The sequence below is a fragment of the Apteryx mantelli genome, chromosome 1 (genome assembly GCF_036417845.1).
Source record: "Apteryx mantelli isolate bAptMan1 chromosome 1, bAptMan1.hap1, whole genome shotgun sequence".
Lineage (NCBI taxonomy): Eukaryota > Metazoa > Chordata > Aves > Apterygiformes > Apterygidae > Apteryx > Apteryx mantelli.
In genome coordinates this window covers 5,859,699-5,872,163 of record NC_089978.1, presented here as the reverse complement: position 1 = coordinate 5,872,163, position 12,465 = coordinate 5,859,699, and the positions used below count along the sequence as shown (strand labels likewise).

General features: G+C 42.4%; 1 protein-coding gene across 1 annotated transcript in view; it reads left to right on the top strand.

The window, feature by feature from the left end:
* TENM4 (teneurin transmembrane protein 4) overlaps window positions 1–12,465 on the top strand; it is a 155,383-nt gene that overhangs the window by 83,562 nt on the left and 59,356 nt on the right. The window contains exons 10-13 of the mRNA XM_067289535.1: window positions 1,336–1,603; window positions 3,784–3,927; window positions 5,190–5,439; window positions 8,101–8,121. Coding sequence (XP_067145636.1) covers window positions 1,336–1,603; window positions 3,784–3,927; window positions 5,190–5,439; window positions 8,101–8,121 — 683 coding nt within the window. The remainder of the gene's footprint in view (window positions 1–1,335; window positions 1,604–3,783; window positions 3,928–5,189; window positions 5,440–8,100; window positions 8,122–12,465) is intronic.

The following is a 12,465-nucleotide window of genomic DNA, read 5'->3' as shown; positions in this document are numbered from 1 at the left end:
CATGAAAAAGTGTTAGGCCTTGGATAATAGCTTAGAACAGTTCTTTTCAGGGGCTTGATTATAAGATTTGTCGTTATTTATAACACTAACCAGAAAACCTGCAAGAGATGAGCAACTTGTCATGCCCAGGGAAGTTTAATGCTCCCACATAGATGGAGTTGAGCATAGGAGCCGCAGTAATAGCATGGAGTAAATCAGGACTGCCATGATCCCTTCCTGACGGATTGCTCCTGATGGATGGATCACCTTTGTCACATCTCTTGACCCCCCCTACCTTCAAGCCTCCACGCCCTTAATATTGTGAAGGCTGGTTATTGTTGGGGAAGTGTTTTTCACAGCTCATTTAGGATCCAGCACACCAAAGTATTTCAGAAGTGGCACAGGAAAGAACAGTGCTAGTTATGACCTTCTGACACATCCCATTAGTAGACCAAGTTTTCAGGCGCCCTGCTATGCTTCTACCTTCTTCTTTCAAACTTTACCAAATATCGCCTGTTTGTGCTGAAAATACCCACGTCGGGTGCTTTCCTAAGAATGAACTTTTCTGGAAAGTGACAACTGAAATAGTTCCCCCCCCCGCCCACCAAGAATAAAGAAGATAATGCCCTTTTTATCAGCATTTTGCATGGGCGTATCAATATGGTGTCAGGGATATATATTGCATTGTCTTCCAGAAAATTTTCTTTTGTTTCTCCAAATAAAAATGGGGGATTCTAAAATCAGGTCATATTTTAGCAGGTAAATTAGCTGCAAATCCCAACTCTACTGAGTCTTCTCTAAACTGACACAGGAGGTGAGTCAGAGGGGGGGAGGGGGGAGCAGGACTAGTGACGTGGGAGGATGGCAGGTTGTGGTCAGGGATGGGGAGCATCAGTGAAGATACAGGCCAAGTAGGGCTTGATATTTTACCAGAAAAACAATCCAGGAGGCAAAGATTAGCAGCCATAAAAACCTGCCCAGATAAAAGACAGAGAGAAAATAGAAGCTATACTGATGGGCTGGAATCGTCTCAGACACCAAGCTCCTTTCACAAAGCTCCATAGAGAGTCCTTTCTGCAGTGAGTCCCATTCTCAACACTTACTTAAACTTGATACTTTACTCTCCTTTTCTCACATGTAACAGAGATGGACAAAGAGGGGGACATTCCTCTCCCTCCACAACTGAGCCAATAAATTGCATATATGATTTCATAACTGGTGCCTACTAAATGTGCTTTTTTAGACACGTCTGCCAGAGCTTTTATAAAGATGTAATTGTCTGATTAATTACAGCTTCACTGCCATTTCCTGTCTGCCCAGTGCTGCTTTAACACCTCCTGGATTGCTTTTCCACAGGCTCTGCAGGAGGAGATTAACATTTCCGGTAGTAAAATAAAAGTGAGTTACCTGAGCAGTCGCACAGCTGGCTACAAATCAGTCCTGAGGATCAGCATGACCCACCCCACGATTCCCTTCAACCTCATGAAAGTCCATCTCATGGTGGCTGTCGAGGGACGCCTCTTCAGAAAGTGGTTTGCAGCTGCTCCGGACCTGTCCTATTATTTCATCTGGGATAAGACAGATGTCTACAGCCAGAAGGTGTATGGGCTCTCAGAAGCCTTTGGTAAGTCACCCTGGGGCCTGTGTCTGTCCTTAGAAGCAGCTAGGTGGCAATGCACAAACCTTGCCCTAGATCAATGTGGTCCAACTGCTGACACATAATATGGACAGTGCTGGTCCAGTGCTGTTACCTTGGGGAGAGTTGGGCGCAGCTGTTCAGACAGCATGCATTGCCTAACAGATGAATGCTTCTCCAGCACATACATCCTGAGCTGCTACCATCATATTCATACAGAAGGAATGAGCTGGGACTAGAGGCATGTTACTACTTCTCACCTATAGCTAAGAGCTGTCAGCACTGCTTGGAAAGGCATTCTAGAACTGGGACCTAACCTCCACCTCTCCTTGTGCCTAGCCTTCAGAATTACCCTGATCTTATGGTTTGCCCTTTGTTGCCTTTTCAAGAATGCCCCATCCCAAGCTGGGGCCTGATGCTCTTCTCTCATCATGTGCATTTGTTTACACCTGCAAAAGAAGGTCACAAACTACAAGGCAGTGGACAGCCAGGCCCCACATACTCAGCATGCCACGTCCACGGCACCTCAGCAGGATGTCCAATGTCATCCACTCTGCATGGGCAGAAGCTGAAGTCCTTGCTGAGGCAGGAAGCTGTGCTGTGCATATATGTATGCCGAAACACAGTTTATTCCTCTTCTTGGCGGCATCCCAGACCTCACTTACTCCATCCTGTGGGACAAAGACGCTGGAGGGAAGGGGTTACTTTGAATGTATAGTGAATACAGCTGACACTGTTTTGCAGTGGTTGCTTCCCATCTGATTGACAGCCAGAGGAATTTCAGTCACAGGTCTTCAATGGAGTTTAATCTAGATCTTTCATGCTTCCAAGGCAATGATATCAGCAAGATGGGAGAGATGCCAAACTAGCAGTTAGAGCTCTTGTTGACAGGAGAGTGGTTCCCTGATGCTTCACGGCCCAGCTGAGGATAGGTCTTTGTAGAAGCGTAGGGTGTCTTCTTTCCTAAGAGGGAGAATGGGTGCCTTCCTGCCACTCAGGCACTAGGCTCAGCCTTGAGCAGGATGGTTGATACAACCTGCTGAGCCTTACACAGTCTAGAGTCCAGATTGAGCAGCATGTCCTGACAGCACAGAAAGATTATGTTTACACACACTTTAAGATGCTAGATCAGCAGTGGATCCTGGTATGCTCCCTGATATAGTTCTGCAGGCCTAGCATACTCTAAGCAGATTTGAGGACATCAGCCTTCAGGCTTCCAATGATTCTCTCCTCTAGCACAGTGGAAAACATCAAGCCTTCACTTCCTAAACTGCATATTCCTCTGATATTGTCTGATCCTGTAAAGGGCTGTGTTTGATGAGAGATCCTGAGTTCGCTCTGGGCTCAGCACTTTTCAGGAGACACTGGGAAACTTGTAAGATCAGACCTTTATTTTTATCTGGCTGAAAAATGAGCTGTATAATTGCTTTCTCTTTGTGCAGAACTTAAAATTCCTGCTGTTTAAGCTGTTAGTGCTGAAAAGATCAGATAGGGCAGAAGAAGAGCAGAGTCTTACTTCTTCTGAGAAAATCATAAAGGAGTCATTATTCTATCAGAAACATGATTCTCCTTATACTGACATCATTTTACTCTTAAGTAACTCCAATATGTTCAGCAGAGTTACTCCTGATTAACATCAGACAACATGGCAAGCCAAACTATGTTTTGCTATTTGGTCTTTTGACATTAACACTTGCCACAGTTCAACTCTGGTCTAGGACTCTTGTCTGTGATGGACTTAGTGCTCTTTGCTTCATTTGTATAAGTCTTAGCTGTCCGAGTAAGGCCATGATTTTTAGCAAATTCCTGATATGCGATCTTAGAGCAGAGATGTAGATAAGAGCAAAATGCTACCCTTTATGAGACCAGCAGTGGTTTACACTCTTGGAATACCCACTGTTTTAAAATAGGTCTTTAAATCAGTGCCTTTTAAATATTTAGCACATTTGGCCGAAACCTACAACTGTGTTGACCTTTTTTAATGCAGGGTGGCCTTTAAAGAGAAAAATATTAAGACTCTGCATTATTATGATGACATTTTATTTGAAATTGGCAGCTGCCTGCAGAAATGCCCTTACCCCCAGTCAATTGAAACTCTGGTCTGTCTGCAGAATGTGCATTTTTGGATTACTAATCTGGGAGATCTTTTGTTTTTCTCTTGCTCGTAGTTTCTGTGGGTTATGAATATGAATCTTGTCCTGATTTGATCCTATGGGAGAAGAGGACGGCTGTGCTTCAGGGTTATGAAATTGATGCTTCCAAACTTGGAGGATGGTCTCTGGACAAACACCATGCCCTGAACATACAAAGTGGTAGGTTGACTATAACAAATGACAGACGAATAATGCAGGGTTGCAAGGCCCTGTGGTTTCTCATCATTAAGAATTCAAGCAAAGGAAAGGAAAGAAACCTGATCAACACATGCACTCTCATGCACATATTACCAGCAAATTATTTATAGTAACCTATGTTTAGCAGCAATGTGGTGTACATAAATCCAAAAGAAGTTGGCCATGGTGAAGAGGTTGAATGTCCATGAAATATATTGGCATCTCTAAATTTGTATTGCCTTAAAAGAAGGAGATTAACAGGGAAAGTATTCCTAGGCTGGACTGTGGCTCCAAAACAGGGGAGTCTGTTCAAATTGGACCTACCTCTGACTGTAAATCCACCCAGACACATTCTGCAATGTGCAAGGGTATTTCTTTTGATGCCAGCGGTAAGCTTTCATCTTGGAACCATGGTTCTCCAGAAAACTTCTCCAGTGAGGTTTTCACCATCTCAAGGGAAACCTAACTACTAGTCTTCAAAAGACTGTTTGCCCTCAGTCCTTATCCTTTCACTTCTGTGCCCAGATCAGGTCTTTCTTTGAAACTGCAATGCCTAGGTTTCCTTGCTCACGATGATTTCCCCACCATAGAAATGCGAGGCTTCATGGGTCACAAGGGAAAATTGGAGGCACCAAAATCCTTGAAGGGAGCTCAGTACTGTAGCAGGGAGTCCTGAAAGCTGATCAAACATGTTCAAAAGATGGAAGTATTGACTCCCTCTGAATGACAACAGTGGTATGGGAGCAAACATCTAATTCAACCCGTACCACTGATGAAAACTCTACACTCGTGCATTATAGGGAATGTAAGCAGAGCTCCTCTAAGCTTTGCAGATGAAACATATCTCTAGACAATGCACCATGGTTTTCCTGACTCTCATCTTTTCATGAGTGATATGTTTTTTTCTGTAACTTGGCGGGCTCCTGCAGAGCAAGGAGGGACAGAAAAGGCAAGTGAAAATACATGAAACACTGAAAAGTGTATTTCATTCAAAAGCAAAGACAATCTTGATCTCCCCACATCCTTTTAAGCTGTAAGAAATGTGATGGGGCTATAAAAATGCTTAATTCAGATAGGGGTCCCCTCATTTGAAAACATCATAAAAAATAGTGCTATAAAAGATGATAAACCTCGCATGTGATAGATTTCCCCATCAGCATCCAGCATTACCATTTTGTGCTCTCTTTGAGTTTCAGTTTCCCTGTCTCCGTTTTAACTTCCTTATTGATTTTTTCGCCCTCTAGGCATCTTGCATAAAGGAAATGGGGAAAACCAGTTTATTTCTCAGCAGCCACCTGTAATTGGAAGCATTATGGGCAATGGTCGCAGACGTAGCATTTCCTGTCCAAGCTGCAATGGTCTTGCAGATGGTAACAAACTCCTGGCTCCTGTTGCCCTAACATGTGGGTCTGATGGAAGTCTTTATGTTGGAGATTTCAACTACATCCGAAGGATCTTTCCCTCTGGCAATGTCACCAACATACTGGAGCTAAGGTACACTGTGCTACATGCGGCCAGTTATAATTATGCTCTTTAGTTCTGTACAAATCTTAGGTACCCATAAGCAAAATGAGCAAAACTCATAAAAAGCAACAATAAAACAGCAAAAAAAAGGCTGTCTGGATTCTCCTTTTCTGCAACTCTGCTTACTTGGATTTACACCAGAGAGACTTGGCCTAGCAAGTTCATCCAAAACTGAATCATATACAAAAAGTATTCTGTTGCGTTTCTGTGCTGCTAAGTCAAACTGTGTTAATGTCTTCCCCTCAGTCTTGTTAGAGTCCAATGGGAATGCTTAAAATTAACAGTCAGCCTCCAGGATAACCTAAACTTGGAAGGACACAAAACTGATGGTGACATATAGAGGTTAATCAGGACAGATGATCATTCATACTTAGGATAGTATGATCACCAAGGGAGTCACGGATTCTGTGCTTTTCTGGTTGCTTTGTTGGGTACAAACACATTTACTCCCCTCAGTTCCCAGCTGAACAGCAGGGTCTGGGTGAAGATATATATGAATCATCTGAAAGTAAATGAACTGTTTCTCTTTTTCCCAACTAACAAAGAAAGAGAAAAATATCAGGAGAAAGAGAAAGGCTTGTCAAGGAACATGCATTAAAAACAAGAAAGGGGAGGGAATATGATATATTTACCATAAGTTCTGAGAAAATGAAACAGATTATGATTGAACTGAAGTTTTATATTAACCTCACTGGTGATGTTTTTCCCTTCTAAAATTTGTACAAGTCTACTTGCCCACTTCAAACCACCAGGGCCTGATTCTGGACTCTTTACATGGCCAGACAAGACTTATTCCATGCAAGTCAACAGAGCTAAACCAGTGTTTCTGAATGAGGCTTCTCTGCTTGAAGAACCTTGTCTAAAGCCTTCGAGGTCAATATGAGGTTAGCTTGGTAGGAATGTTCACATTTGCTACTGAAGATTTGGCCAGAAAGTGAGCATCTCCCAGGAAGTAAGAATCCCCCTACTATATTCAGATTTAATGTCACGTTTGCTGGCTTTGGGGACAAAAGTAAGATCCCATTTCTGCCAAGACTGCCATGTGGAAGGACCTGTTACAGCTTACTACAGCAGCAGGGGCCACACACAGCATTGTCTCTTATTCCCATATGTTCCACAAGGCCACAGTTAAAAATGAAATAGCTGATCTACAGGAGAATTGGTTTCTAAGGTCCAGTTAGTCCCTCCTTTACAAACTGCAGTCATTAGGGTTTCAGGATCTTGTTGAAGGCCTAATTTGACATGTAAAACCTTGCCTGTAGATCATGATGTACAAGCAAAAAAATCCAGACAACTGTCACAAGGCTGGTCTTAAAGACTAAGTGTCTTGCTATGCTCTCAGCAAAACAAGGAATCAGAAGGAGGCATTGAATAAGGAGGCCCACAATGTCATGTTTACAGTCACATCCCAGACGGCTGGGTTATTTTTTGAGTAAATAAGCAAGAACTCAATTCCTGCTGTTCCATCAGATTATACACAAGAATATAATAGCTCTCATATTTGTAAGGCTAGAAGCTGGGATAAATCTTCTGCCCTGGAGCACATTAAAGAATATAATATTCTTCCAGTGCCAAAACGTTATTTTAATGACCAAAGGTGAGATTTCCAGAGGAGCCTAAGTGCTTTGGGGCCCAAATCCCAGTGCAACTCAGTGGAATTAAGATCTCATTCCCAGAAGTATAATTTTGAAAATCCGATCCCTGGTTTATTGTCAGTGGAAATACCAGGCCCAACAGAGCTTTTGCAAAATATTTCCTGATTGAAAAAGAGAAAACTGGAAGCCTTGAAAAAGTGGCCTTGCTGGGTTTTGCGTAGAGCCACAAAGTTACATTTACTTCAGCATTAAATCTGCTGGAACCATTGCTGTTTCGTCTGTGGAAACACTTAGGTTACTGGATCTAATAAACATTTCTTCACTCTGGTGTGCTATAAAGTAAGTGGGTTCAGATGCAGGCTGACTAAAAGCTATGGAGGAAAGCCATTGCTTTTGGACTAAAGGGGTTGTGTTTGTGCCTTCTCAGATCAACATCTCCTTGGAGATTAACACCCTCACTACTTGGGTTTTGTTTGTTTTTTTAGAGTGCAGTGTTCTGTTGCAGAGGGGAAAGGCAAATGCATTGTTGGTCGCAGTTAACTGTAGTTGAGTTATGTAACTAGACCCATAAAAAATGTCCAGCTCAGCATGGTTTCAGTCCTCTGGGCTAGAGTTCATGAGGTTAAGGCAATGAATTGCCACCCATAATTGTGCAACTGTTAAGTTACCTTTGCAAATCACGAAGTATTGCTTTGACTGATAGTGAAAAAAGCTGTAAAGATAGCTGTATCAACATATATTACCTCAGTACTTCTCTTTATGATAAAGTCTGCCTGGTCCTATCTCTTGCGTAAGTGAATAACTCCAAGCAGGTGAGATCACACTTCCTTTGTGATATGCAGCAGTACATAAGTGAGCTCACTGACAAGTAATATCCAATATAAAATATATCAGTGTCATTCCTGCTAAGTCTTTATTTATTATTGCATTGTATGATACAGTTACTGTCAAGTTTTCAATCTGCTAATAATGCTTCGAACTGAGCCGCTAACACTTCATTCTTTCTTCTGTTCCCTGCTTTCCTGTCTTCTGTCAGAAATAAAGATTTCAGACATAGGTAAGCCAACCAGTGGAGAATTCTTATGCCACTCCCTGTCTTGTTGCATGTTGTTACGCAGTGAGCCACAAGTGCCATTTCCAGATGATTCAATGGCAAATGAAGCTGGTGTGATTAAAACTGATGTAGGCAATCAGTCATCAGAACTGAGAGCCGTTAATCAGAGAGCAAGATCACACAGACTTCTGCATGATCTGTTATAGTTGTAGACAGAGAGAACTAGGCATAGACATCAGAAGAAGGTAACAAGAGGAGGAGGGTGGAAGGAAAAGTGGATGGGAATTAACCAGGAAAGTAAAGTGAGGACACCCTCAGGGTACAGGTCGCTTGAATATAGCTTTGATGGAAAAATAATTCTCATATTTTGAAATGTCTTCCTTTTGAGTTTGGGGAGCTTAGCAGGCATAGTGGAGGGCCAAATGTACCCCAGCATCACCTACTTAAGGAAGTAAGTTTTGTAACTATCTGTCAGTTTGAGCTCTTCATAGAGAGCCTTCACATTACGTGAAAGTTTGTGAGGCTCAGATGTAAGGTAGTGTAACTCAGAACCTTAGCCAGGAAATTCAATAAAAAAGAGAAAGAGTAATGACAAGAAAACAACATGAAAGAGAGACTCTTAAATTGGAGTTTTGTCACTAAGAATATTTGTCGCTTGGGTTCACTGGAGTTGCAGTGGGTTTGATCCAATCATCAGTTGCATTCAGGAAGATGTCAACCTACTGTCACCATCTGCATTTGCAAGGACTGCTCTCTCTCTGACAAGTTCCCATCCCTCTCCCTAGATGCTTGCTAAATTAGGAGCTTAGACTGTGGAGTGGGGATTTTTGTTTTGGGGATGTTTGCGTTTGGGATTGGGGATTTCTTTTTTGCTACATGCTTTTTATTTGTTGTTCCTTTGGCTTTGTAGAGGCTGTGCAAAAGCAGAAATGTTTATTATATCTGCATGCCTGAAAATGCAATGGAGTAGAAACTGGTTTTGTGTCTTAGTGACAAAACATTAATGAAGGGCTGAGCTTCCCCTGTACAATGAACTGGCACAAAGCTTGTATTAATGGGGGCAGGGAGTGTATGCAAGACACCTTCATTGGGCTGCATTCCAGCCCCCTAGCTCCTCTTTCACATCATATGAAAGCAATAGAAAAACTCATTTCTCTTTGGAACAGCCAGGTTGTATCCTTAATGCCCTAGAAAAACAAAGCCACTAAAGTGCACCTGCTATGATGGCGAAGGGCAGCAGCTGAATAGCTATTACAAGAAGAGTTTGTATATATGAAGGCAATAACTGAGCCAAGATATATGGACTGGCCACAAATGCTGCAGATGCTACCAGAGCCATACAAAGCTGGCAGGCTCTCAGCCTTCAGGCATTTCCTAAAAACTATGAAATGAAGTAAAAGAAAGCCAAGACATGCCTCCTTCAATGCAGTCCAAAGGAGACCAGTAAGGGAGAAGGTGAGAAGCTCTAGATCAAACACTCCCACCTGTGACTAGCTTAAAGGATTCACTGATATGAATTAGCAGATGTTCTGTATCATTTGCCAAAATACTTTTTGTTAAGAAACCTCTTCATTCCTGAGCCACAAAGAAACAGGTGCTTGTAGTCTTAGCTAAAGCTCCAGTAGCTGTACTTTGAGCTCCAGCAGGTCCTAAACTTGATCCCAGTGACAGACAATGGTAGTTGCAAAGGGTGAGATGCACAGGAATGAATCTCAGTGTTTTGGAAAGGTTGCAATCTGTATGCAAAAGCTTCCTCATTGTTGGAGGAGAATTTATTCCGTTCCTAAGTAGCCTTCTAGGTTTGGAGTGTAGTTCTACAGTGCAGCATAGGTAGCCGAGGTCCAATTCTCTGTAACAGCTGAAATGGCTGTGTGCCAACATGGGGATGTCAGCTAAGTCAGAATGCATCACCAAATTGTGATGCCTCCCAATTTTACGCCCATCTATCATTCAGTAATATGACTTTTTTCCAAGCATGACAATAATAATTTGCCATTGATTAGCATTATCTTTTTTCTGCAGGAACATGGAGGGCAGTGAGGCATTTCTGTCATAAAGATGTGCAAAAAGTGGCCACACTTAAATATATTCCTCCTTTCTTGTTTCCATTTGTATCTTAGCAAAATAAAACTACAATTAGTGGCAAAAAGAGATGTCTGAAAGAATTGCCCTAGGATCAGACCAGAAGTCCTTTGCAATCTATGGATTGGCTTACGGCATTGTTATGAAGTTTTATTACCCAGCCTGTGACACTAGAAGAGCTTTGGGCATTGCACACAAACTGAAAACACTAAAAGGCCAAGTATAAATTCAGCTTGCTGCACTGTGTGGCCTCCTTATGTACTAATCTATTGAGTGTCACCCAGGGAAAAAAAGACCGGTACCTCACACAAGCTATAATAAAAATCTTCTGTTTGTGAGCTGCAGGGTGCTTAGCATGGAGCCATGGAAACGCAGCCCAACTGAACAAAAAACTCCTGGCTTCAGGAATTCAATAGTTCTTTAGTCACCAGCAAACACATGTGGCCAGCAAGGCTCAGAGAGGAAGAGGGCAGCTAGCACAGAGAGTTTTACAGAGGTGGTTTTGTGTGCTAAAACAGAAACATCAGATCCAATGAAGTACCAGAGCTTTATTCAGATCAGCTATATACAGTAAATGACTTTGGTGTTGTGGCTGCTCCTGTCCGTTGATCACAGTGGGACCCAGAGCCCAGCAGCCCTATGGAACATGCGGTCTGAATCCTTAATTACTCTCTTGAAATCACAAGCCCCAGTATTCGTGATGGCAAGGCTAAGTATATAGAATAGACAGTCTGAGTATGACCCTTGGTACCTTCATTTCCTTCATCTACCCATTATGCTAGGCCTCCATCTACTCTTTCTAAGAACACAGGAGTTTCTGGGTCAGACCTGGGGTCTTTTAGGGCACACTTAGTCTCACCTAACTTCAGACATTTGTAAAGTACACGCCTAATCAGCACCAATTTTCTAAACCCTTTGTGTCATCAACAGGTACTTCTGCAGTGTCATTCTTTTCTTCCTAGGCCTTAAGTCTAAAATAGGTTCAATGGATTGCACCCTAAGTGCAAAATACTGTTACCATTGACAGAAGCTGTCCTTCAGAAGAGGTGGTAGATGCCCTTGCTTTTGGAAAACTAGGTGCTGTTCATCTTTTAAGATAAATGTTGAAAACAGGTCAGATGAATCATACCTAAAAAGTTGCTATTTCTTTCCTTTGACTATAAAGGGAGTTGAGGCAGCCAGTTCAGATGTAGGTATCTGCCTTGCAGATATCTAACCTGGGTGAAATGAATGCCACTGGCTTTGAACAACAGCCAGTGAAAAGGTAGTTTGCTCTGCTGACATTAGAGTAACCTGCCAAAAACAAGGGCAATCTCCTTCCAACCTTTATCACTTGGAGCCTGGCTCCCCACTCTGCAGCAGGAGGTTCTTTCCCCACTCTCTTCTAAAACGTGGGCTCTAAGCCCAACGAAACAATAACAATCTTTGTTTTCAGCCTGTGCATCTATGATAGTACTACAGAATCAATCCAGATGAATGCCACATGTCTGCCTATTCAACCGTTTTTTTTTTTTAACCACTTTCCTTCCTCCTGCCCATATGTAAGGAATCATGTAAAGCATAAGCACTTTAAAACAGAGTCTGAATCACTTAACATATCTGCAGCACACCCCAAAGGAGGCTGACACTATCTTGTCCAAACAATGAGAATGGAAAAACGGAATAGGACAAGAAGAGTGTATGGGAGAGCCTATACGCAACCCCAACCGACTGGATCGCTGTGAATCTGAAAGAATTCCCTGTGTTTTCCCAGCACATCACTGTGACACAATCGATATAAGGATGCTATATCACTTTCGTTTCACTTTGGTATGCAGGACTTCTGCTTACGAAAACTGTCCTCGCTTCCCAGTGGCTCCATTGATGGTGTAGTTACTAGTGGCCACCTAAACTGTGTATTCTTGGCTAGAGATCAGCCCACCCCATCCCTGCAACTTTGCTTTGTTGCTCCAGGGGGTTAAAGTATCAATGCAGCACTCAGTGTTTCTTCTAAAAATAGGAAAGATCTGAATGGGAAATCAGCTCTTCACCCTTAGCTTTTCAGCCATAGCCCATTTCCAGTGGTGGCAGTCTCAATATGGGAGATAAATATTCTAAGACTACAGACACTGTAACTGATTAAGTCTTCTGAATGGTACAAAATCCTGTCTTTTATTTTGCTCCCTTATCTAACAGAGCGATGAGAGAGGATGAAAGAAAAAAAAGAATCTCTGCTTTGCCCCAGGCAGATTTATTTCAGTTGTTGTTCAGTTCAGTCCAGTTTTC